Source organism: Periophthalmus magnuspinnatus, chromosome 21 (assembly GCF_009829125.3).
Source record: "Periophthalmus magnuspinnatus isolate fPerMag1 chromosome 21, fPerMag1.2.pri, whole genome shotgun sequence".
NCBI lineage: Eukaryota > Metazoa > Chordata > Actinopteri > Gobiiformes > Gobiidae > Periophthalmus > Periophthalmus magnuspinnatus.
In genome coordinates, this window is record NC_047146.1 from 26,091,279 (window position 1) to 26,118,745 (window position 27,467).

General features: G+C 37.7%; 1 protein-coding gene across 1 annotated transcript in view; it reads right to left on the bottom strand.

Annotated features, from left to right (window-relative positions):
* lrp1bb (low density lipoprotein receptor-related protein 1Bb) overlaps positions 1-27,467 on the bottom strand; it is a 464,724-nt gene that overhangs the window by 106,870 nt on the left and 330,387 nt on the right. The window contains exons 41-49 of the mRNA XM_055230393.1: positions 21,896-22,085; positions 19,147-19,351; positions 12,638-12,830; positions 8,455-8,580; positions 7,067-7,195; positions 5,697-5,816; positions 4,389-4,502; positions 2,980-3,129; positions 2,078-2,200 (exon numbers count right to left, since the gene is read on the bottom strand). Of these exons, the coding sequence (XP_055086368.1) occupies positions 2,078-2,200; positions 2,980-3,129; positions 4,389-4,502; positions 5,697-5,816; positions 7,067-7,195; positions 8,455-8,580; positions 12,638-12,830; positions 19,147-19,351; positions 21,896-22,085 (1,350 nt within the window). The remainder of the gene's footprint in view (positions 1-2,077; positions 2,201-2,979; positions 3,130-4,388; positions 4,503-5,696; positions 5,817-7,066; positions 7,196-8,454; positions 8,581-12,637; positions 12,831-19,146; positions 19,352-21,895; positions 22,086-27,467) is intronic.

Consider the following 27,467-nt stretch of genomic DNA (forward strand, 5'->3'; position numbering starts at 1 on the left):
GAGAATTTCATTGCTCACCATCTTGGAGTCCTTCCGGTGTTTTTTTTTTTTTAGCAAACTCTCTGCGGGCTTTCATGTGTCTTGCACTGAGGAGAGGCTTCCGTTGAGCCACTCTGCCATAAAGCCCCGACTGATGGAGGGCTGATGGTTGACTTTCTAGAACTTTCTCCCATCTCTCGACTGCATTTCTGGAGCTCAGCCACAGTGATCTTCTCCCCTGATTGCTCAGTTTGGCCAGACAGCCAGCTCTCGGAAGGGTTCTGGTTGTCCCAAACGTCTTCCATTTAAGGATTATGGAGGCCACTGTGCTCTTAGGAACCTTTAGTGCAGCAGAATTGTTTTTGTAACCTTGGCCAGATCTGTGCCTTATCACAATTCTGTCTCTGATCTCTTGAGGCAGTTCCTTTGACCTCATGATTCTCATTTGCTCTGACATGCACTGTGAGCTGTAAGGTCTTATATAGACAGGTGTGTGGCCTTCCTAATCAAGTCCAATCAGTATAATCAAACACAGCTGGACTCCAATGAAGGTGTAGAACCATCTCAAGGATAATCAGAAGAAATGGACAGTGTGATATTTCAGTTTTTCTGCAAAACAACAATTTTATGTTTCTCTGTCAATATGGGGTGCTGAGGAAAGAAAATTAACTTAAATGATTTTAGCAAATGGCTGCAATATAACAAAGTGAAATATTTAAGGGGGTCTGAACACTTTACATACCCACTGTATAGTACCACCATACAAGTCAATTCTGGCCAGCTTCACAGTAAGAGATCCATCAAAACTCATAAAACATAGTGTCATTAGGCACTGACTACCCTCTCTTCCTCTCTCTCTCTCTCTGCTTTGATGTCAGGAGCAACGACATGTAAAGCGTTGGTTTTTCAGTGCAAGTTCTATTAATCTAAACCATGACTTAATTAAGGCCCTCCTAGTTAAATGGATAGATTTTGTCATGGTGAACCGCAGTTACATTAGTACCCATCAAAGCACAAAATGCTCCCAAACTCTGGTAAAAACAGCAGAAGTAGTACACACAACCTTTAATTTGCTTTAAACTGAATATTCCTATCTGCTAAAGTGCTGCTTCTGTGACTGATGGGTAGCTCATTAATTAAATTGTTACACAGGAAAAATATGATAATTCAAAGACAGCAAGGGGAAGCGTTGAGTATCTTTTAACAGGAGGGATATCAATTTAGGGTCAAAATTTGACTTGTAAACAAGCCATAACAGCCACGTGAGATCTTTCAGAAAAAAAGGAACAAAACAAAGTGAGGAAATACTGCCTTGTGGCGCCATAAACAATCACCTAGCTTCTCCATGTCGGCTCATTATATACTGTATGTATTATTTGTTCTAGCCCTGGATCTATTTAAATGACAAAAGCATTACAACAAGTAGGGCCCTGTTAATGGAAAATAAATATCTCTCCGTTCAGCAGACAGTGCACTGACTGTACACCATCTATTCTCATCCATTAGGGAACATTACATCACTGCTGACTGTGCCTGGAGTAGAAAGGGAGACTGGCACTATGGGGTTACTACTGGGCTGGTTATGATTGAAAATACTGTATATAAATACATGGTTAAAGCCCCACTGTGGAACTTTTTAGCCAAAAAATAGACTATAATAAAAGCATGTTTTTTTCTGCATGTTTCTGAAAAAACATTTTTCCTTTTTTTTCCTTAATGGCTTGGAGGAGGGCATTCACCTGTCTCCATGGAAATGTTGTTCCGTTGGCCATTATTTTCCACAATATGGCAGAAATCTCTCCCACTTCTGTGAAGAATGTTCCCAAGTATGGTTTTAACTTTCTATTTCTATGGTATCATGCGAGTGATGCGTTACTTCCAAAAATTTACGACTTTAAGGTTAAGGTTTAGTCAGTAAGGTTAAGGGTCACTTATACAGAATAGGCTCATTGTAATGTTGTTGTATGAAATGATAGAGGCAGTGGCCTCAGGGGACAAGAGAATAATAATAAAAAAAACAAAAAACAAAAACAAATTTGAAACAGGACTAAACTTAGACTAATTTGGCATGGTTGAAAGTCAGGGTCATTTTTCTTACCACATTGAAACTCGTCAGCTCCGTCCTCACAGTCCTTTTGGCCATCACACAACCAAACACTGGAGATGCAGTTCCCACTTGGACAAGCAAAGTGTCCCTCCTCACACTTCTGCCCATGCGATACTACAGCACAAAAGCATGGAGTCAGTGCACTGGGTATAGTACATGAATGAGGTTAAAACAGCCTACTAAGCTTACATTAGCTTACAAGGCTATACTGTGAAATTTCAAATTATAATATTTGACTATTCTTGTTCTAATAAAGATGACTGCAAGGAATAAGTCATATCTGCATATTATATTCTGTCTCTCACTATTGTTTTCCTTGTTTTGATTTAGATTTGAGGATGAAATTATAAATAGGAGATAACTTATGTCTAAGCCTTCCATTCCTGTTGAAAGACACATTGTCTTTCTTAACAAAACTTGCCTCTTTAACTCCCCTCTCAAACAATTTATTTTCTTTGGCTAAGATCTGTACCTCACAATCTTCAAAGGAGTGGCTGATGGCTTTGAAATGGAGATGTACAGCAGATTGGCTTCTCGAGCTGCTCTTGTGACGGTTTTGGTATATTCTCTTTTATTTCTCCAACATAAACTGTCTAGTTGACAGAATAAAATTTTTCTTTTGCTATGGAACATACGTGGATGACTGAGGGATTACACAAACCTCTTCCCATACAGTATATTTTGTATATATTCAGTCACTATTTTTATTTACTGTATTATTTTGATTTTACAATACAATGCATAAAAAAGCTAGTTAGCTATTTCACACCATACCAAATCATGAAAACATTGCTCAGTGAATTCTGCAGGGATCTAATCATCTAAAATCAAATTAAGGCTTGTTGGTGCTGAGCCTGACTGATCAGACCAGGCAGCGTTGTGGCACCTCTCACCCTGACAGTTGGTCTCATCGGCGTAGTCTCCACAGTCGTTGGCTCCATCACAGATCCAGGAGGGGTGGATGCACAAAGAGGTGGAGTTACAGCTCACAAACTCTCTCTCTTTCACCCCCAGCTTGTAAAAATAGGAGCAGTCGGTGTGGTCTGAATACAAAGCAGAGAGCAGAGTGTGTCACAAAGGCAGTGATGGTGTAGAGGGAGAGATGGAGGGAGGGAGGAGAAAAAAGATGGGGGGAGGGAGAGAAAGAGAGAGAATACAAAGCAGAAAATAGAGTGTCACAAAAGCATTGAGGGGGGATAGAGATTGAGGGATGGAGGGGGTGAGAGAGAGAGGAAAAAGAAAGAAAGAAAGGAAAGAGGAGGGAGATGCCTGGGGAGAGAGGGAGGGGAGAGCGAAACAGAGGGGAAATCAGACAGAATATATAGAGGGAAGGAGGGTTATAGAAGGTGGAGAAAGAGAGAGGAAAGAGGGAAGGGAGATAATGGAGAAAGAGATAGAACAGAAAGGGGAGTGGAGAGGGGAAAAAGAGACAGGAATGATGAGAAAGAGTGGAGAAACAAAGAGATGGTGAGAAACAATGAGGGAGAGGTAGACACATGGGGAGAGAATGTGAGAAAGGAGAGGAGAAGAGAGTGTCAGAGAGAGAACAGAATAGAGAGAGAAAGATAGAGATAGAAAGTGGAGAAAGAGAGAGATGAGGAAGCTCATGAAGAGAAAGATGGAGCGGGAAGAGAGATAGAAAGAAAGGGAAGAGGGGGAAGACAAGAGAAAGTGTGCATGAGAGAAAGACAGAGAGGGAGGGAAGAATGGAACAGAAAAGAAAGAGAGATATAGGAAAGGAAAGGGATGAGAAAGGAGACAAGAAAGATATAGCAAGATATGGAAAGGGTGAGCAAGGAGGAGAATAATGAGAAAAGACAGAAAAAGAGGGAGAGAATAGAGGGAACAGCGTTCAATCACATCAAGTCGACTTAGCCCCATATCTGAGCTACAGGGTTAGTTGATCTGTTAGCATGTGATGTGCTTGTTTACATTAACAGTAGAAAGGCAATGGAAAACATAGGCTTAGAGACAATGGCTGTGAGTAGCTCTGAAGATAGAGTAATTTGCTCAGATTTCTGATTTCTGGCTCAAATGTTGTTCTTGGTCAATATACTTACTAACCTCTTACCTTCAGTGTCTGGGTACAATTGTATAAAGATGTGTTTGTATAAGTGAGTATAAGTTATTATAAGTTAAGTTATTATATTTCATATTAAGTGCCACAGTGTGTAAAACAGAAGCTAATCTCACTGAATGTAGAACAGGATCAAATCATACTACATTAATCCAAAGTACAGTGTTACACATACAATAGATAATTATTTCACATGTTCACTTATGAGTTACAACAGGGCCTTACTGCAGTTCTTCTCATCAGAGGCATCAGCACAGTCTATGACCTGGTTACACCACGAGGAGCTCGGCACACAACTCCCGTCTTTGCAGGATGTTTCTGATGAGCTGCATGTCACATCTGGAAGACAAGAATTAGCATTTCAAAAAGACAAGAAAAGAAACAGCACTGCAGACACTTACAGGTACAGTTAAAAACAATACTGAGAGCCTCTGTCTGAGGACTGGAATTAGCTCAGGGTTATGTGTTCAGTTTTCAAATTTCAAAAGAGGCATGCGGTGAACTAAAGTGGCATAGCTCACAAGGCACATAATATAAGTCAGGTTTAACCAGGATCCAACCAGTACTAAACCAGTACTAAACCGGGACTAAATCAGGACAAAATCATGTTTCATGTTTCATCAAGTCTAAACCAGGTCAAAATTAAATTAGACAGAAATGAGCATCCACCTTAACTGGTTCTGAAACAAAACAAAAAATGTAAACCACAGTGGATATAATAGATACTAGGACTAAACAGTATTTTAAACACAAACACAAATATGGTTCAAAACAAGTATGTGAAGTTACCTCACTATGAAGACACAAAATAACCAACAAACCAATTGTTAGATGGTTTGTGAATTAAGCAATCTCAGTTTGAGATGACTTGGATATATACAGCTGAGGAAAAGTAAATATATGAGTGCCATTTTGAGGACTTTCAACAGATGAAATATTTGTTTTGTTTTTTGTTTTTTTGTTTTTTATAGCCATGACTGAATTCCTAATGCTTCATCACTAACAATGGATAGAAGATACCATACAAATACTAATGATTTACTATGGTAACCCCTAGTAAATTCAAATTGGAAAATATATGATAAGAAATTACTGTTTATATCCAATTAAAAATGAATCAGGGGATAAAATTACATGATAGGAGAAGATAGGCTTCCTCCTTGTCCATGAATAGAAAGTTTTACATTAATTAGGAAATAACACAAAAGAACTGAGCTAGATGCACACAAGCTCCCCGTGTGTGTTCAATCACCTTGCAGTTCAAGCATATAGTCTTTCTCCACAGACCTTTTTTTTTTTTACATTATCGCACCTTTAAGTTCATAACAACTCATCCAGGGCATAGGGAAGGACAAGCCAGGCTTAAAAAGTCATTTCAAATCAGGTTTAGGAGACTGAACTTTTTGAAGATCTCCAGTCTCATTATACGGGTGAGGCTTAGCACAGCGTGAAGTGGTGTATTTAATCTAAAAAGTTGGGGCGGCCATGAGAGGTAGACAGCACTGAAGCGAAGATCAAACAAGCCTGACTTACTGGAGCAGAAGGCTTCGTCAGAGTTGTCCCCACAGTGGTCCGCCCCGTCACAGAAGAGGCCGTTGGACACACAGTGCTGGTTGTAGCATGCTCTGAAACCTCGGCGACAGCTGCGGTTTTCTGAATATGATTGAATATGAAAAACAAAAGGATAGTTCAGTTATAAAGCAAACCTATTCCGCAAAACCGACTTTTCAGAGCTTTTAACCATGTTATAGTTGTTTCCCTTCGCCATTTATTCACCCAAAGTTGTATTTGGAGTGATTCATGCATGTTTGAGAAATATTTAATCACTCATTTTCAATACGCCTACTGCCCTCTACTTCATTCTCCAGTTTTATTTTCTTTGGTGATATATGTATGATTCGCAAACACCGCCCAGTCATTTTGGAACAAATGAAAAAAAATCTGCTACTCGTTATGTGCAGCTATTCATCGTTATCTTCTAAGTTTGAATAAGTAGCCTATACATGAAAATTACAAAATGGTGAGATTAAAATGCAAATAAGAAAGAATATGCATAAATTATAGATCAATCTGGTGAAACTAAATTTTATATAATCAGATGTTGCTCGTTGAATTTGATGGCAGAAAAAATCCAAGACAAATTTGGGCAGATGCAATGAAAGAGAAAGCTACAGATAATAACTTTCAATCATCATTGCCAATGGGTGGGCATTATGCCAACAATGCCAACACAGTTAACATAACAATTGTTTGCTTATCATGATTCATGTATATTGTAACCTCATACTGCCTCCTGCCAGTTCATCTGTCACTCACTCAGAGCATGACTAATAGGAGGAGTAGGTGGGGAAAACTGACTGTGTTTAAGCATAAAGCCGCATTAAACACAAAACCACAAAAAAGGGATACTGTCACAGGGATGAGATAACAATACAATTTGTATCATATTCCCGCACAGCCATTTCAATGCTGGGTTTCAAATGTCATCAAAAAAATTCTATAGGCCAATACTATGTAATACAGAATACAAAATATGCACATGCATTTTGTGTGTGTGTGTGTAATACCGTGGGATCTGATCAAAAATAGAAATGACCAGGTTAACCATTTGCACATTTACCTTTTAGGTATTTCATGACAAAATACAATGTAATCTATAGGAAAAACAGGCTCATCTGAGAGTTTGACATAATCACATTCTACAATCTGAAAACCACCAATTCTTTTAAAATATGGCTTTGCAAATGATACCTTTCTGTACAGTGTTAAAAAATCATTCTCAAACAATGCCTGCTGCAAATCTATTGTTGTTTTCATGGAGCATTTTACACAATGATGGTTTGGTATTTTATTGCTTTAATCTCACACTTTATCCTTATCCAAACCTGCAGTACATCTCTTACCACAGTACTGCATCTTCTCGTCTGATTTATCCTTGCAGTGGGCCACTCCATCACAGGTGAGCTGGTAGCTGATGCACTCTCCGTTGCCACATTCAAACTCAGTGTGAATGTTACAGGACGAGTTTTCAGCTACAGAGAAAGATATGAGATGTCAGGAGAATCTACCAGTCCAGATGTTTAGTAGAGAAGCACCTCCAAGTTTACTGTAATTAACATGGAAATCCACAGAAACTGCTTAATTCTGTATCCTTCGCAATGAATGTTAATGGCAGAGCTAATATAACATATATATTTTATAGTAAGATAAGGTAATCCTTGCATCAAACAAAGTACCATTGTATACATGGATGGAGCACAATAATGTATGGATATCTAGACTTTACAGGTAAGCAGTACATTGAGACTGTTTACAACTTGCTCCCAACCCAAACCAGGTTCTCCTACCCAATATATTTTCATATATTTAACAAAAATGTATAAAATTGATAAAAAGTTGCTAATCTTTTAGGAGACAAAATAATATGTATGGGCAATGGTAGCTCAATATGTAGAGTGTTTGTCCATTGATAGGCAAAAGCCTTAAAATTTCTGAGATATTGTGCTTTGGGTTGTATAACTGCAGTTACATTAATTAAATACACATAATATTGATTATTTTGGCAGTTCTTATTGATTAGAATATTGATTCATTTTGGTTGTATTCCAATTCAATTGACGGTGGTGACCCATAGAGGGACAAGTTCATTCAAATACAGCATAAATTTAAATAAATTCTGAAACAATTTAATTTGCTTCAGTATTTTTCACCTTATAGAATGTAGTTGTATGCTCTGTGATCATTTATAGTTAAAATATATTTTAAAAAAATACTTTGTTTTATATTTATTGACCCAGTCAGCCCACTCGATTGCACTTTTATCATAATCACAACTTCTTGGATGTAAACAGTCTCTGATCCTTCAAAAACAAATGCTCGATTAGCAAAGAAAACTGCAGTTTTAGACTTATTTGATGTGAGTTTATGAGTTAGAAGATGTGGCAGATTTATTCTTTGGTTGTGAGCAAAAGTCAATTAACATTGGACAGGCAGAATTGACTTTCGGGATCATTATTTCTGAGTAATCAAACAAACCACATCTTTCTATAAATGCGTTCCTGTTTATGTTTGGATACTCAAACCAGGGATCAATACAGAGGCATCAAAGGTTTATGTAAACACTACAAATGGGACCTTAAGAGCAAGTAGGATGCACTGCGCATAAGAAATGTCAGTGAGGACTTGGTTCAAAATAACCAATCCATAAAAAGTGGCAGTGAAATCAATAACCTGTACCAAGGATGTTTCAAAGGTTAACACTTGAGGCCTAAGCGCATTAAACAGGACTCACACACGCATCGGTTGTCGTCTAGCAGCACACGTTCCCCTCGACAGGAGCAGTTGACCCTGCCCTGTGGGGTCAAAAGGCAAAGGTCGCCGCATCCTCCGTTCATGTGTCGGCACGGTGACAGCTCACCTTCAATAAAAATAATCAGTGTTAATGATTTATACATCAGCAAGTGGCAGCAGAACACATCCCCAGGGACATACTTTCTTTTCACAAAATAGTCAAGAGATTTGTGAAGAAAAGGTTTTGAGAGAGACTTACTTACCCTTTTGCCATTCTTATCTTGTATTTTGTAATTAACGATTTTTGCAAATAAAATCTAAGTATTTCTAAAGGGTATACTCAAAATTAATCTTGAAATTACGCTCTGGTGAAGAGGCTGAACCCAGTGACATTTCCCAATCAGTTGTCAATTAGCAATGTCAAAACAGGGTCACTGAAATTGTTTTGTGCTAAAAGGCAGCAAGGACACAGCAAAGGGAAAGTCACAGTTCAGAGTTAAAAAAAAAAGGTTCTAGACCTCTGTCAGTAGCAATATCTTTGACTTCAAACTACTGCATATTGGTGGATTTAAAATTCAAATCAAAACGTTGCAAATGAGTTTATTTAATGAGCAAACAAATACAGAAGTATACAACAAAATGTTCAATATAAACTAAGTCTACCAAACATTAGAAGACATGCAGGCTTTGTTAGTCAGTGCACATTTACCCCTGAAATCACAAAATCTTGCATGTCCAAGTATGGGTTTCAGCTTCCTGTTTATAGGTAAATTTTAAGTATTTTTTGACAATCAAAAATAAAATGTTAAGAGTTAATTGCTATGGCAACAATGCAAATTCTTCATTACTCTGAAACCTATGGATAATATATAATAATATAAGTCTCAAGCACTTAATCTCTCTTAGATTGGCTAATTTACTGATATGAGGCTTTTTTTTTTTTTTTTTACAATTATTGTAACTGAATGGAAGATGTTTCATTGTTAATGATTGGGCTAATGATAATAAAGCCAAAGCTTGAGCTTGTCTTAATCTTGCATGGAGGCTGACCCTGTCCTCAAGACTAATTGGAGCAATATTGTCGACATGTTAATGACATGACATTCTTACACCCAGCAATTATTCTCCAAGTACCGTGTTCTCAGTTTTAATAAAGCCAGCTAGTACATGTCATCTGAACATGGAAAGAGGTAATTTACGGTTGTCAACACAGAACACATGGACCGTGACAGATCAGGCCGCTCCTGTATGACCCTTACACTGTCTACTTAAATCACAATCACTGAAATATTGGCCTTGTTTAGATGATATGTAATATATGTTCAATAAACATTTCTGTTCACTGTACAGAGTGAAATATTTGGTTAAGCTGTGGACATTCACAACGCTTAATGCTTTCAATTATAATTGCAAAGAGTATGCAAATCATGTCTTTCAGTAAACAAAATGAAAAAACTTCGCTCCAATTTGAAGTATAATATGAATGTAACCTTTCCATGTTAAAGGTATACTATGTATATCTATATATTTTTCTTATTTTCTTCTCCATGGATCTCTTTTTGCTTTTGAATGGAATGTTCCGCAGTATAGAATTAAACTTGTCAGTCTTGGATTTTTAAAATTTTTTTTATTTTTTTAATTTTCCAATTTCAGATGTTAATTATGAAAACATCTTGAAAAAGTGTGAGCAGGCCTTTCCAGATAATGCAATTACATCTCCATGGAGACAAGCAGGTGGCAGACCTGGCAGACCACCAGAAAAGTTACATAATATCTTTTTAAAACACATATAATTCATACTAACACATCTTCTGCTCATCTGTACTTCCAACATTTATTCATGGTCTAATGCTGCGTTTAGACTGCAGAGTCAAAATCGCACTAAAGACCTGTAGTTGGACTCATTGGCATTTGAGGGAAGATGCTTGGAACTATTTGACATGTGCCAAATTTTATCAAAAGTAAAATTTTTCAACTCTGGCGTCTGACGTCTGTGGCTGAAATGCACCATGTGAACGACTGAAACGCTTCGCGGAAACGTTGGACTAGCCTAAACGCGCATCCCCCATAGACTGTATGTAAACCAGACAACGACGGCATGGTCTGAATGCAGCATAAACTACATGTCGTCTTTGGAGCACAACTGAACCATTGATATTATTATTTACAAACCGGATAATCTTGACAAGCCAAACGCAATAAAGCAAACCCTGCAATGATGGGAAATTGGATAAAGTGATTATAAGCTTGTACTGTTGCTGCTGCCTGACTGTAATCACAGGTGTAGCAGTCGCCAGCTCAGGTCACAGATATGATTATGTCCCATGATGAGATAAATTAATAACAGCATAGCTATCAGCATCCACAGTCCAACCTTTGGGACGCACTTAAGCCTACTTCGCAGCGTCCTACTTGGAAAATTAAACTTTATACGACACTTTAGAGACTCCCAGCGCAACACAGGCTTCACTTTTATTAATTACCTCGGAAACTGAGCCTTCTAAGCATTCTAAATAGAATCACCTTCATTTATCATTCCAGCATTTTGAACATCTGATATGAGAATTTGAAATAAATGTGTGTTACTCGCTTGTTATGAAAATCTTTTCTGACAAATACTGACAAAAGCAAAACTCTTCAGGTTACAACTGACAAAACCACAACATAAGAAAACAGGGCAGCCTTATTTGCATTATATATTGTGGCTCTAAAATAAACAGACCTCTGGTGAATAACACAGCATGGAGATCAGGAAAGTTAATGATTTTCTTAGATGAAAAGTGCATGGAGAAACATATTTATTTTGGCCTATTGCAACTTCATGACCATAATGAAATATGGCTACCAGCAAAAGTACATACAATGCAATGTGTGCAAAAGGCATTTAAGGCAATGGGCTAACAGAACCATGGTAAACTTTAGAACTGCTTGTAGGAGACATTCCACAAAGTCTTATCTCACAATGTTAAATATGTAGTGCCCAGTCGTGGACTCTCCATTGACCAATAAGGCCCTATATCAGTGGTTCCCAAGCTTATTGTACTCATGTACCCCTTGAGATTTTTGATGAGTCACATATCCCCTAATGTGACACACTTGAAGATAATGTCTGGCTCTGAACATATCATATTATATAATAGTAGTATAAAATGGTATAAGATTTGTAATTATATCTAAACATGTGCATCACTTTTAAAGATTTTGGGCATGTCTATAGGAGATCCAACTAATGCAAATATGGAGGTCCTGAAGACTGATTCTACCATAAGACCTTTAATGTCATGCATACTAGATACAATAGTCTGGCTTATGTGGCCACTGCCCTTAAGCCAGGCTGAAGAGAACTAAAGTCTGACACGCTCCACATCGAAGCAGCAGCTTTTCTGCTCCATGCCCAAGGTTTCACAAGTATGCCCCAACATCAAGCCTCACTGCCCACCTAGATGCCTTGCACACTCTGCCTGCCCAGCTGTCTGCTGGGCTCAGAGCGTGGCACAGAGCACTCTGCCTGCCCAGCTCAAAGCGGCATGAAGAAGAACACCGCATCTACCACATCCAGCGGAGTTTGTTGAGTTTACTGGACTATGGGCTACTTGATGTGTCACAAATAAAACAAGACTAAATGCACAGCAGATTGTTTCATGTTGGAAAATAAAACTCTGGATTTACACACAAGCTCACAAGTGTACACGTTTTAAGCAAAAGGAGGACTGTGCTCTGGATGAATTCCATTCAAACTTTTAATGCACTCTTCATGCCCATGTTATTATTATTATTTTTTTCTTCCTTATGAATGCTTTTTATTCATTAGACAATTAAATTAGATTAATTAGATACAACCAGTTTCATAGTGAGACCTAGAGTAGCTCGTGCTCATGGCATCATTTTCATAAGCACACGTCTTGTGTAGAACACAACGCTATAACGAAGAACATGGATGCAGACTTGTGTTCCAGAGTAAAAAAAAAAAACAGACAAAAAATCTGAAAATAAACATGGACAACATAATATGGCCCCTGCCTTCTATGTGCCGTGCAGAAAATTGGGCCCCACAAGTCAGTTTTCTTTATTTTTCCCCAAAATCTCCTCATGTACCCCCTACGACACACCACCACCACATTTTGGGAACCACTGCCATACAGGAACACACTAAAACTTATATAATGAAAATTTGTTATACTCACAGTTGTTGGTGTCCCTGGCAACAGCAATGATTCCCATGGGCTGATGAGGTATATCGGCCCGTAGTACTTTAGTATCGGCACCTGTGTACTTGTTGGCACGGTGTACAGCTCTGCGACCCCAATCTGACCAGTAGATGAAGTCTGCATAGATGGCCAGTCCATAGAAGTTTCCAGATCCAGACTTGATTATTACCTAAAAATACAGTTGAACAGTATAGAACATTAACAGACAGTGGCACTTTCACCTCACAGTAAAAAGGTTCTGGGTTTGACCCCACGGTCTTTGTGTGTGGAATTTGCATGTTTCTTCTCTTGTGTGGGTTTTTGTCAGGCATTCGGGTTTACACATCAACTGAAATTATGCATCATATTTAAAATCCTGCAGCAATTGTAGTCCTGACCAAGCATTACAATAATAAAGACTACTTTGTAACTTAACCTCTCAGCTGCAAAATTAATAGCAACTCAATCAATATGACTATTTAAACAGTCACAATTACTATATCGCAAATACTTCAATTATGTTATAATGTACTTCATACCTTCTGACTAAAAAGAGTGTAACTTGCAACCAAGACTAGAGCAGGACCAAACCAGGACAAGATCAGAACTAGATCAGGGCCATATCAGGACAAGATCAGAACCAAACCAGGACAAGACCAGGATCAAACCAGGACTGGACCAGGTCACAATTAGTATAGCACAAATACTTCAATATACTGTACTTTAAACATATACCCTGACCTTCCGATTACAAAGATTGCAACTTCTAAATACCATTACTTTTGTAGTCTCCATCCCAGTATTAGGGGGATCAATGAAGCCAGAAATACTTCATTCATCACTATTTAATCGTATACTTCAAAATTAAACTTTTAAATGTATTTAATTAAATCAAACAACTACCTAGAGCTTTCCATCGTTTTGAATAATACACTACTGTCAACTTCCTCGACTTGTAAACAGTGTCAATATTTGCTCTGCTTTCCAAATGCAAATTAAGTCATAGCCAGAGGAGGCATCGGTATCATTCTGAGACACAACCCTCACTGAGCCAAATCTGCTAAATAATGTTTCTACTCATTAATCAACACATCACCTCCCGCTGCCCACATGACTGTCTAACCCAGATGTTACAGTAAACAAATGAGTTTTGTTGGAAAAAAAAACCAAAAATCACTAAATCCATCAGAATCCTTCTTTTGGGACTATACAAGATCGTACACAGGTAGATCTAGATTTTTAGTATCTGTGAGTAGTGCTAGAGCCATTAGGGTAACAGTGCTGTAAAGCTGTGCGCATTAGCCTCATGACATGCTAGGATTAATAGGACAGGTGTTGATTAAAGGGCCCAGTGTGTAGAGATACAACCGGGCACTGGGAGAGAGGGAGGAGAGAGGAGGAAAGGGGGAGGAGAGAGAGCAAGGAGGGGGGAAATCGAGGAGGAGTGGAGATGGTGATTGAGGAGATGAAGCATAGGAGAGAGGCAATAGATGAGAGAGGGAAAGGAGGAGAGTTAAGGAGGAAAAGGGAAGAAAGGGGGAGGAGAGGAAAAACTGAGGTAGAAGAGAGTGGAGGTAGAGAGGGAAGAGAAAAGAGAGGAAAGAGTGTGGGGACGGGAGGGGAAAGAGAGAGGAGACGAAAAGAGAGAGAAGAGAAGAGGGAGGATAAGAGGAGGAGGTGAGAGGAGAGTAAAGCTGAAGAGGAGGAGAGATGGAGACAAGGAGAGAAGGAGGAGAGAGGAGAGAAGAGGACAGAGACAAGTAAGGAGAGAGGGAGAGAAATGTGGAACGGGTGCGGCACTAGATGGATTGGACTGAACATATTGACAGGAAATTAGATTTGGGACACATTTGGTTTACAGCGCGTAATGCATTACTATAGTGTCAACATTGTTTACATGCTACAAATTAAGTCTTTTCTGTAGATTAAAATGTGTTCCATGGTGTTGTTTTGGCAGAACAGAACAGCTGGGTTCCGCATACTATCACAACGGGCCTAGTTTTGTTTTTTACAGACAGGGAAATCAATGTTGTAATTGAGCAGACTTTGTGTGAGCTGGGCTGTGCACACACCATAACAAAAATGTCATTAAACAGTGGCTAAAGCTGGAACTAAACCTGGACCAGATCTCAACCGAGACTCGACCAGCACCAAGCCAGAACCAGACCAGGACCAGACCAGGACTAGACTAGGACCAAAGCAGGACCAGACCAGGACAAGACCAGGACAAGATCAGGACAAGATCAGGACAAGACCAGGACCAGACCAGGACAAGACTAGGACCAAACCAAGTCTATATCAGAATTAAACTGGGCTAAAACTAGAACTAAGTGTTATCGTACCATAGTTAAAACATAGATTGCCGCAAAATACAATATAACTGATTTGTTTCATCATTTTTAGATTTTCTTTTGGCTATTTCATGAAACCAAAATCTAATCAATTCCTGCCCCATCGCCTAACAGAGAAAGTGACATCACCGGTTTCGAAAATCTAAAACCAACATATTCATGGGTTTTCCTGATTGGGGCACCATTTTGTGGACAACTGCGCTAATTTCCCACCAGCCTTTGGAAAGAAAAAAATGCCCCTTCCCAGCTTTATCCCCACACTTTGTATTTCATTTTGAATTGTATTTTTTTTTTTTTTTTCATTTTTGGTAGCAAACACATCTTGAGAAAAATGTAAAAGCAGACTATGTAACTTTACTTTCTCCTGGAAACATTATCTAGGGAATGGTAAAGCTTTACCTATCTTTCATTTATTCAAATTCAGGCTTTCTTTTTGTTAAAACATATTTGGTTTAGTGGCTTGTTTCCATGAAAATGTACAAATTTTATACCATTCTTTCCTGGCAACACAGCAAAGCAAATTGTTAATGCATTCAGTCCTCATCTAAACTACTGCTATATGGACATCGGTATAGGTCATAGCGTCTGTGTGGTCATGTAGACTCCTCACAGCTTGTATCCTCACTCGTTACGTGACACCGAAGCACAAATACGTCAATTTCCCATGAAAAGGACGACGTGTATTGGCAAACGTCTCTATTTTGGGCCCCCTCGTCATGATAAAAAGGTCATCTTCCCTCTGTCAAATACTGTGCCATCTTCCTCCCATCATGCACTTTGCTGGCCTTTGTCGAGCCGAGCTTTCATCAACGTCGTGCTCTCCAAATGGCACCGTGTAGCTCTGCGTCTGTACAGCCAGTGTCTGCATTGTCCAGCATGTAATAACAGCAAATCCCTCAGGTAGAGCTATCCAAGTTTATAGCCGTTCAATTAGTGCTAAACTGTCCGCCAATAATGTGGTTCAGGCAATTACATACTCAAAAAGATTAAAACATGCTAATATTAAAAGCTAACACTTTTACTGCTGCTACTTGAAGTCTGGTGATCCCTAAATATTAAGTAAACACTACTAGTAGTAGTACTACTACTACTACGAGTAGTGCTAGTAGTAGTAGTAGTAGTAGTACATTTCATTTATTGGTCCATATTTGGCACTGACCTATTGTGTTTAATTGTGGATGCGTGAAGGTTTCTAATCCAAAACTCGAGAATAGATTTAATGACGCACATTATTGGGCAGTTGAATGGAAGGAGTGTTGACTTGGATGAGACTGTGTCCTAAGGGGCTGATGATATTATTACATTCTAGACAATGCTGTAGCTGGTGATATAATGAAAATATCTCTAGTGATAGTGATAGTAGTAGTACTAGTAGTAGCAGTACTAGTAGTAGTCATAGTAGTAGTAGTACTACTACTAGTTGTAGTAGTACTAGTAGTAGTACTAGTAGTAGTAGTAATACTACTACTACTAGTAGTACTACTACTAGTACTATTACTAGTACTACTACAACTAGTAGTAGTCATAGTAGTAGTAGTACTACTACTAGTTGTAGTAGTAGTACTAGTAGTAGTAGTAGTACTACTACTACTACTACTAGTAGTAGTACTACTACTACTAGTACTACTAGTACTACTACTAGTACTACTACAACTAGTAGTAGTACTACTACTACTATGACTACTACTATGACTACCACTATCAGTGCCAAATATGGACCAATAAATGAAATTAAGTAAAGAGAAAGCTTGTGGTCTTTAACAGAAACCGTGCCATTTCCCTAGGTTCAGTCCAATTGGAATTGACAATCACGCACAGTACACTTTTCATCCAATCTCTGAGTGCCAGGACTAGTGTGAAAGCAATCTCCGAACAGGAAGTAGTTGCATCAGGTTCTTTTTGTTATGGTTTGAGTCTACAAAATGATACATTGAATCAAACATTTCCAACTCTTTTGGATACTGCGGCTATGTTGTTATGTCCAGGTTCCACTGAGTGCGTTTCTCTAGGCACATTCTCTGGTGTCCTTCCTCAACATGCACAATAGGGAAAAATCCTCCAGCTAAGGTAGTCCTGACCAAGCCTAGTGCAAGATCTTGAGAAGGTCCTCGAGCACTGCATTGTGGTGCCCACTGTTCCTAACTAATCATAGTCTTTTCGCCAGCAGGGTTGAAGGATGGGTCAAATGCAAAAAATATTCCAAGCAGGACAATAAAGTAAGCTACCTTAAAGGTCCTCTATTACCCAATGCATGAGCACTGGGCATGGTAAATACATGCATGAGCAACCCTTTATTATTAGTCTGTCTACATCTCTAAAACTCAAAATTTTCTTTTCCACTGTGTGATCAAGCGGTAGTTTTTAAGTATGGCAGCTATCTTTTACCTTCTGTAAAAATGGGCAATCCCAGAGTTGAAATTATCCAAATGACTCTACTGAAGGTGTATGGCGTTTTAAAAACACAGTGGAGCACTTCCTATGTTTTTAGTTTGTGTTTTGTTGTTTACGTAGAAGAAGTTAAACTAGTTTTGATTTGACATGAATAGCTCCAGTAATTACAGAGGTAGTGGCCATAGAATCAGTTATATATGCTTTATATGAGGCAAAATCTACCAGACACCAGCATATCCCATGAATACAAGACAACAGACAACCAAGCATATTAAAACCACAACATAATCCTCTCACAACCTCCCTGTACCCTGTGGTTGAGTCGCCTTAATATTTCCGTGGTTTGAATGAAGTGCTAGTGCCAACTGTTTGCTTCCTGTTTAATTCACACATTTTAATTGGGGCGGCGATGAGCACCCACAGGGTTTTACTGCACAGCTTTCATTAGCAGAGTCTGCAGTCGGGGCAGTGAGGCACCCAGAGGTGAAGTCTTCCACAGCCTTGCGACCCTATTCAGCAAACATATGAGTAGCTAATTGAGATGGGCCAAAGTGCTGGGCAGTGAAGGTCCTGTCAAGTAAAAAAAAAATAAATAAATAAATAAAAAAAAAGAATCCTCTGCAAAAATAACACCTTGAACTGTGAGCACACTGGGGTCCAAAGATATATACACCTATCTGAGTCTTAAATATATTATGCATGCAATGTTCAAAATTAGGTAACTTAAGAGCGAACTTCAGAGTGGACTTTAAGCAGTCAAATACACACATGCAGTGCTTTTATAAAATGTTAAATATTAAAATATGAAATTCTGAGAAAGATTGGTAGATACTGTCTCATCAGTGAGAACATCAGGTATTGTACACACCCATAGCTCCAACGAGGATTTTTGCATTTTACACTTAACTTTAGTTAAACTGAGATATTTGGTGTCAGTCATTTAAGAATGTATTTAACCTACTGTGGGATATGCATGCATTGTTTAGGTAGTAAAATCATAATTCAATGACAAAGAAAAAAAGACTCTCATTTAATTGGTAATAGTTAACTGCTGATAAGAAAAACTATAACACATTTTAAAATAGATACTTTTTTTAACTTTTATTTTACTTAATTTGAGAGTAGTTATCTGTACTTTCTACTCTTTCTTTTTAACAGGGCTGAAAAGTAAATGTATTTTTTTTGCTGTTTTGAGACCTGCTGAAAAGGCCGAGAGGTTTATTTTTAACAAGTTCACAGTTTGAGCAAACACAAAAATACAAATAAAAACAGCTAGAAAAAATCTGTTAAAGTGTTTCTGTTTATCAAATTCAGTACAAATCTTTATCTAAATCAATGCATGTTAAGCTTCAATAGATCCCAAAATCTGCTCAAAATACTTTTACTTTTTACTCTTTAACTACATTTTAAACAGGTACTTAATACTCCAGTAGATTTTTACTTTTACTAGTATATTTTTGCTACGGTATCTGACAATAATAAAATGTATTACTTGAATAAAAATCATACTCTAAACCACAGTGGAAAATAAAAAATACAATCTTTACAATTTCTAGTATTATAGGCCTAATTTAGAAGTAGTTGAGTATAGTATAGTAGTTTAGTTTATGTAGCAGGCATAAGAAAACATAGTAATATATTGTAAGTATCTAATTTTGGTATTATTTATTATATTTAACAACGCTCGACTGTTGTCAGACAAGTAACAAAAAACACAAATGGGTTGTAAAGTCTTCCTTGCATTTTATAATCAATTGTACTCACATATCTATTGGAGCCATCAAAATCACATCTCTCAATCTTGCCAAGGGTGCCATCTGAAAAGTAAACCTTCTCCGCTCGGTGATCGATGGTGAGGCCGTTGGGAGTGAGGATGTCCGAGCTGACGATAATCTGCATGTTTTTACCAGACAGTGTGGACCTCATGATACTGGGCCGCTGTTCGTTCCAGTTAGTCCAAAACATTAGGCTGCAAAGTGAGAGAAAAAACGCATCATTACGGTGTCAGTGGGAAGCCTTCTTCAGCTCTGCAGACAGGAAAACACTCTGCTTTAAGTGTACAAATGTGTGGATGTCACTGGTAATCGAACTCTTTCAAACAAGGAAATACAAGCACCTAATTGAAAATATAAAGCTCTGAATTCAATTAGGAAGAATGGTACCATCTACGCCTTTGGCAGAATGGTGCCATCTACGCATTTGGCAGTGTTTACCATTAATTCGAAAAGAGTCTGGTGGCCTCACATGGTAAAAACAAAGCTGTACAACAATTGGTCTACCATCTCAGCTACTGGGAGACAGTAGCTCAGCTCCATATAAAATAATATACAATATACACTGCCTGGCCAAAAAATAAATAGAAAATCGCCACCAAAAAAGTCACACACTGCTGTGTTTCAATAAAATTCTGCAAAGTCACAAGATTTATTTCCATCCAGTGTTGCAAGAATTTTTCACCAAGATCTTGCACTGATGATGGTAGAGTTTGACCACTGCGCAAAGCCTTCTCCAGCACATCCCAAAGATTCTCAGTGGGGTTCAGGACTGAACCTAGAGTAATTATCCAGTAGGATAGGCCAGGCAGTGTATCTTACTTCATATATTTGATGTCTTCTGTATGTATCTAAAATGTAGAAAATACTAATACTAACCCCCCCCCCTCATTTCCATATCTGGAAATGATGTATGATTTTCTTTCTACTTCACACTTATGTGCCATTTTGTGTTACTTATTCACATAAAATGCAAATCAAAACATGTTTAAATTTGTGGTTGTGACTTGACAAAATTTGAAAAGGTTCCAGGGGGATGAATACCTTTGCAAGCCACTGTATATTACCTGACAAGTTTTTAAGTGGCCTTCTATTTTATCAAACCTTATCTCTAGAAGTTTATACACTCCCTATAACTTGTATTCTGCATAATGGGCCATTCGACTCTGACAACGTCTGTATGTGAACTTGTCTCTAAATTACAATTTGAATTATTTATTCTATTTTTATGTATTATTATTATCTGTATTCTTTTTTATGCTTCTTCTGGGCCCTCTTTTCACCCTTCCCTCTATAATGAAGTCCAGTCCAGTGGGATAATAAGGTTTTCGGTCAGAAGTCACAACCAGGGACTGCTAATTAATCACTGCGGTTTGAGTTCTAATTAAGAGACAGTGTTAGGAAGTGGGATGGATGTGGTGCCAAATGGCAAAGCAATGATATAGTCCACTGCGGTCGAGAAATTAATTTAGCTACTACACGAGGAACAAGATATGAGCGCTTTTCAAATTCTCCGTATCATGATTATGCAGGTGTTATGTGAGGACGATTTAACACGAATACTGATTTGGAGGTTCATAAAAAGTGCAGTAACGTTTTCTCAAAGGCTTTTTTTTTTTTTTTTTTTTTTTTTTTAATTAAAATGAACCTGGGGCGATGGGATTGATTGTTTGCTTTGACTGTAATCTGGTGTTAATAAGGCTTACGAAAACATGTTAGTCATTTACATGTGTGATTTGTGTCTGCAGAATAAATTACTTTGACAGCAGCTACAGCAACTAAAGATCAAAGAAAAGCAAAGAAAAGCATTTCATAATCTCACAGGTAAAAAAGTACTGCCAGTGTATTACAAAGTTCACTAGTCTAGTAATATTAAAGTACATTAAGGAAAGGAGTCAGCTATAACTATTTGCACAATATTTAAGTGTAAATAAGTGCACGTGTATCTATAGTCAAATGTACAATACTATCACGGTATTCACCTTGCATTTTTAAGTGCAAGGCCTGAAACCTCCTTGCAATTAGATTCTATTTATATTGCAGCACTCTAGAGCTGAGCAGTAACCATTCAGTGCGAGTGAGATTTGAGATTTTGGTAAATAAAAATAAAAATAATACATTTCATTTATAAGTGCCTTTCAAAATACCCAAGGATACTGTACTGAAGCAGTTAAAAACATAAACACAGGTGAATAAAACACAATACAACACATAACTGAATGACAGTGTGACTGGTTATGTGGCATAGGATTGTCTGAACAGGCACGTTTTGAGTCGTGATTTGAAGTAAGAGGGTTGATGTTGTGGAGGTCGAGTGGGAGTGAGTTCTCTGTGTTAGATCCTGGGGAGCAGAACGGCTGAAGGCACTGCCCCCCATGGTGGCGAGACGGGCAGAGGGAACAGAGAGCTGGAGAGAGGAGGAGGAGTGGAGAGAGAGCAAGAGGGAGTGACAATGTGGAGGAGGTCGGAGAGATATTGTTGAGCTTTGAATGTGGTGAGGAGATTTATGAAGTAGATTTTTTTTTTTCATGGGAAAAAGTTGTTTGAGGATGGGGGTGATGTGGTGAATGGTGGGAGTCCTGGTGATGATCCATACTGCAGAATTTTGAATCAGGGGTTTATATTCACCAAAAATGAATCTGGACATTTTCTCTGGGTAGATATTTGATTAATTAAATGATCACTACCTCACCATTCATCTAATCTTTGTACAAAGGTCATCAGAGAACACAGACTTGTACCTGTGGCACTCATGCAGGGCGAGCGTGTGTGGGTGGTCCTCTTCAGACAGAGTGACCACAGCCTCTCTGTAGAACCCACTCACTCTGGTCTGGTCCACAGTGTGGCGACTGATGGAGGAGGAGGTGGAGCTGCTCCAGTACAAAGTGTCCCAACCGCGGTGGTACGCCAGGCCCTCCACCGAGCCCACATCTGCAGCACACACAGAGAGAAAACAGAATCCAAAATACTGAAAATGACTGGAAATTACACCAAAATGGTCTGTGGAAGAGAACACTTTCCTTTCTAAATTAGGGCTGTACAATACACAGCAACAAAAACAAGATACTGGCTAATGCAATAATTGACACGGCATGAAAATGAAAAAAATGTATCGCAACAACACAAAGTTCTTCATATGATGAGTTTACATTTTTTGAAAGCATCTAAATATAAAATTTGTCCTACTTAAAGCCATTTGGTCTTGCTGTATGTTTTAGGTTTGATGTTTTACAGGTTAATTATGGCATGCACATGTTTTCATTTGACTAAACTTTGTGTCAAAGAGTATATCAAATATTGCAATAATATTGAAATTAATATTGAATACTGATATGGATATATTTGACTACTAAAATATTGAATCTGGCATCTTTAGTTCATATTGTACAGCCTTATTTAAAATCAACTCCAAGATCACTAAGGCCCAAGGGCAGTATGCTCTAGTTCAGAGGTAAATGCTTATACCATTAAAACAGCAAAAAAAATAATTCTATTCTGTCAAACAGTTATATGAGTGAAGACGTTTTGCTGTTCATCCAAGCAGTTTCTTCAGTTATGATCCAAGTGCTAGTGGACACTGCCTTAAATCTATCTGAAGGGAGGAGCTAACTACACTGAAACTAAATTAGCACATCTATTTCTTTACAGTTTCTGTTTGTTGGCTAGGTCTATTGAACTACAGTAAGCCTGAACTCTGCCTAAGTCATATTTTGCATAATCATTCAGGCCCCTAATGGGTGCTCTCACCCTATTAGCACACTGGCTATCACTATTGGTTTGCTTGTTTCGATTTAGGTCTGAAGATGGAGTTCCAAAATAGAAGACAGATGATATTTAAGCCCCCATTCCTGTTCAAAGATGGATTGTCTTTCCTAACAAAAATTGCCTCTTTAACTCCCCTCTTAAACCATTTATTTTCTTTGGCTAAGATCTGTACTTGACTATCTTCAAAAGAGTGGTTAGTGACTTGAGATGTAGATTTCCTGCTGATTGGCATCCCGAGCTGCCCTCACAATAGTGTTGGTACATTCCTATGGGTGAACCAGTTTCTGTCTTAAAGTGTTTGTAGATTTGAAATAGACAGTCATTTCATGCTGTCTGAAATTCTTCTGAGAGACTAGCTGTGTAGGGATTGCTGACATTTTTTCTCCTAGGTTCTGGTTCTCTGTGGTCCTGTTTTTAGCTCTCTTAGATCTATTGAGTGCCCATTTTGGACATCCAGACCATATCATTAAAACTCATTAACACTCATTCACACTTCCACACCCACTCAAAACCAGTGACTGTGAAATGCAACTGTAGCTAGAATACACCAGGATTAAGGCAGATTAACCCAGACTAGACTATGACTAAACCAGAACTAGAGGGGGACCAAACAACATCTGCATCTCAACTGAACTCAACAAAACTTCTATAAAATTCTCTCATAAGATCTTAGTGTACAGAGAAAAGCAAAGCAAGTTTTCAAATGCACTCAATATCAGAGTTACATTAAAACATGTCAAAATAAATAAAAAAATAGACTAAATAAAAAAATATTTTTAGTAGTAGTATTTTTGGGTTGTGTGCCCAAAATAAACAGTAATAGGCCTGTCACAATAATTCGAATATATATATATATATATATATATATATATATATATATATATATATATATATATATATATATATATATATATATATATATATACACACAATTAAAACACTGCAGGACTGTCTCAGAGATGTACAAAATTGGATGAGCAGTAACTTTTTAAACTTAAACCAAAGTAAAACTGAGATTGTGGTTTTTGGTCAAACCGAGCTACTCGCTGGACATGACAGTGTGATTGGGTCACTGTCCTCCTTCTGTCGTCCTTCAGTGAGGAATCTAGGAGTGATCGTGGACTCCATGTTCAAACTCGACAAACATATCAGCTCGGTTATAAGAACTAGCTTTTTTCAGCTCCGGACTCTGGCTAAACTTAAGCCCTACTTGCCTCTGGCTGATTTTGAAAAAGCCATACATGCTTTTATCACATCACGCCTGGATTATTGCAACTCTTTGTATGTAGGTCTGGACCAGGGCTCTATACAGCGTCTGCAGACTGTTCAGAATGCTGCAGCTCGGCTTCTGACTAAAACAAAGAGACGGGAGCACATTACGCCCGTTCTGTGCACTTTACATTGGCTCCCTATTGCTTTTCGGGTAAAATTCAAAGTGTTATTGATTGTTTTTAAATGTCTTAACTTTATGGGCCCAGCTTATTTTAGGGAGCTGCTGCAGCCCTATACTCCTCCCAGAGCTCTGAGGTCAGCTGACCAGCTTCTACTTACTGTGCCTACAGCTCGGCTCAAAACTAGGGGTGACAGGGCCTTTTCTGTGGCAGCGCCCAAATTGTGGAACAGTCTCCCTTTGTCTGTCCGATCATCTGAGTCTGTTACTCAGTTTAAGTCTCGGCTCAAAACTTATCTTTTCTCCCTGGCTTTTAATATTGTGTAGATAGAATGTGTTGGTACTTGCACTGTTATTGTATTGTATTTTATGCTCTTTTGTATAATGTAATTATTCCTCATTGTGTTTTATGTGTTTAGTTGTTTTATGTGAAGCACTTTGGTCAGCTGAGGTTGTTTTTAAATGTGCTATATAAATAAACTTGAATTGAATTGACTGGAATTGAATATATATATATATATATATATATATATATATATATATATATATATATATATATATATATATATATATATATATATATATATATATAATGAATTGAATTGACTGGAATTGAATATATATATATATATATATATATATATATATATATATATATATATATATATATATATATATATATATATACAATTCCAGTCAATTCAATTCATTATATATATATATATATATATATATATATATATATATATATATATATATATATATATATATATATATATATATATATATATATATATATATATATATATATATATAATGAACGCCTCCAGGAGCTTGTATGTTTATTTATTTATTTTGTGGTATAAATCCTCTTTTGGGTTATTGTGTCAATTGAATTAAGTTCAATATTATTGTTTATAGTCTATTTACTTGAATAATATATCATACTTCAAAATATGTTATTGTGATAGGCCTACAGAATATGCCATCAATCCTTGACTAAAGGGTAAAATATATCTGGCTTACTTTCCCTACATATCTAAAACTTGCACAGTGAATAAAGTTTGAGTTAGTCTAGTAGAGACAAGACAAGACAAAACATCATTGGTTGAGCAGTCAGATCCACTGATCCATAGGTTGGCGGTGCGATTCTAATTCACACAGATGAATGCTGTTGTTGTGTCCTTGGGCACTAAACCCACCTTGCCCTCAGTGTCTGCGTACACTGGTGTGTGAATGTGTGTGTGAATGGGTGAGTGGTTCCTTGTTGTAAAGTGCTTTCAGTGCCTTGAAGGTAGAAAGCAGTCAGACATCTGGCATGTACTTCAAAACATGTTATTAATGGATTGAATTATTGACTGCAGTGTTTTAACAATAAATACAAGACAATATCCATAAACAAGGCCAAAGCAAAACGACATAACATAAACAAAACAAATACATAAGTCAAGAGATTTCATTTTCTCCCCATCCATGTTGACATAAGTTGGGGGCCATTGTAAATCTAATCAGGCTTTCTTTGTTCCAAACTTTATAAAGTCCGTGGAGCCTCTGGGCCTTGAGAAGACAGACATGAGTTTATCAGGCGCTTGGAGAATTGCTTTTGTTTGGGCTAGGGGAGATTACCTGAATAAAACACAGCCTAGCATGTGCATCTGCCCTCGCATGTGCATCTGCTCAAGCATATCTGCCTTTTGTTGTTCTCATAAATAAATATTTTCAAAAAGGCTTTCATTCAGAGCACTGTTTTGGAGAGGCATTGTCAAGTCAATCAGAGAAACACAAAAAAGACAAATTACTATTATAAATTGGCGGAAAAAAAATGCATATAATGTATTTTTATTTACACACAAATGAGCCATGTATTCCTGGCATTAAATGTGTAACTTCCTAATAGGAACTGCTGCTGCTGCTGCTACTACTACTACTACTACTACTACAACTACATCTACAACTACTACAACCACCACCACCACCACCACTACTACAATTACAGCTATAACTACTACAGGTACTACCAGCATCATTACTATCTACAACTACAAAAACTACCACCACCACTACTTCTGCTACTACAACTACAATTACTACAACTACCACCACTACAACTACTACAGCTATAACTACCATTACAACTACAACCAAAACAATTACTACTAATACTGGCACCGCCAAAACACAGTATCTACCATTTATTTGTTTATTATAAGTTATATTCCCTCAACAGTTGACTCAATTACTGCAAATACTCCTACAACTACTACTGATATTACCAAAATGTAAAACAACACCCCTCTGTAAGGTGTTGATATGTGGGTCTATTTATCTATTGTAACATTTCCCTCTACAATTCTATTCAGTTTTAGTTATATAGCACATTTAAATACGTAAGCTGCCCAAAGTGCTTCACATAAAAATTTAACAAAAACAAATATCCAGATAAAATGACACATAGAACAATAAAACCATAAAACAAAAATAAAGAAAACAAGCTATCATGTCTAGCTAGTATTAAATGCCAGGGAGAAGAGGAGGGTTTTCAGTTTAGTTTTAAATACTGCATTAAAGACTGTGAGGATCTGGCAGGCAGAGGGAGGGCGCCATGTTTATCAGTCCCATATTTATCTATGACATACGAGTATGAAGACTATGACCGCATTGTCTAAACTGTTCAATTAAAGTCTCAGTTTACTCTCTCAAGAACCAGATAAGACATCCACCGTAGCTTGTCAAAATTAAAAACACAATTCATCCAGAGTGCGTTTAGAGGGCACGTGATAAATTATTTCGGGTTCGGTAATGGGTGTCCGATCGATGAGAGCAACAACATTAATTCATGAAAATGGCAAAAATACAGTTCCCATTATACAAAGAACTTGGTGTCAACGGTTTGATAAGCATCTTGGCAGTGTTTTGTTCCTCCTCCCATTTACATAATCAGAATTTGTGACTGTTGCTCATAACTCTTGTGTATACAATCGTGGACAGAGAAAGCAGGCTGATTTCCCTGTATCTCCAAGACTATAAAACATCCAAACATTTTATTAGGCCTGTCACGATAACAAATTATGAAGCACGCTATATAGCCACAGAGAAATATTGCGGTGGGTAACGACAGTGACACCTGGAGGGGCGTGATTGGGAAGAACGGCCTCCCT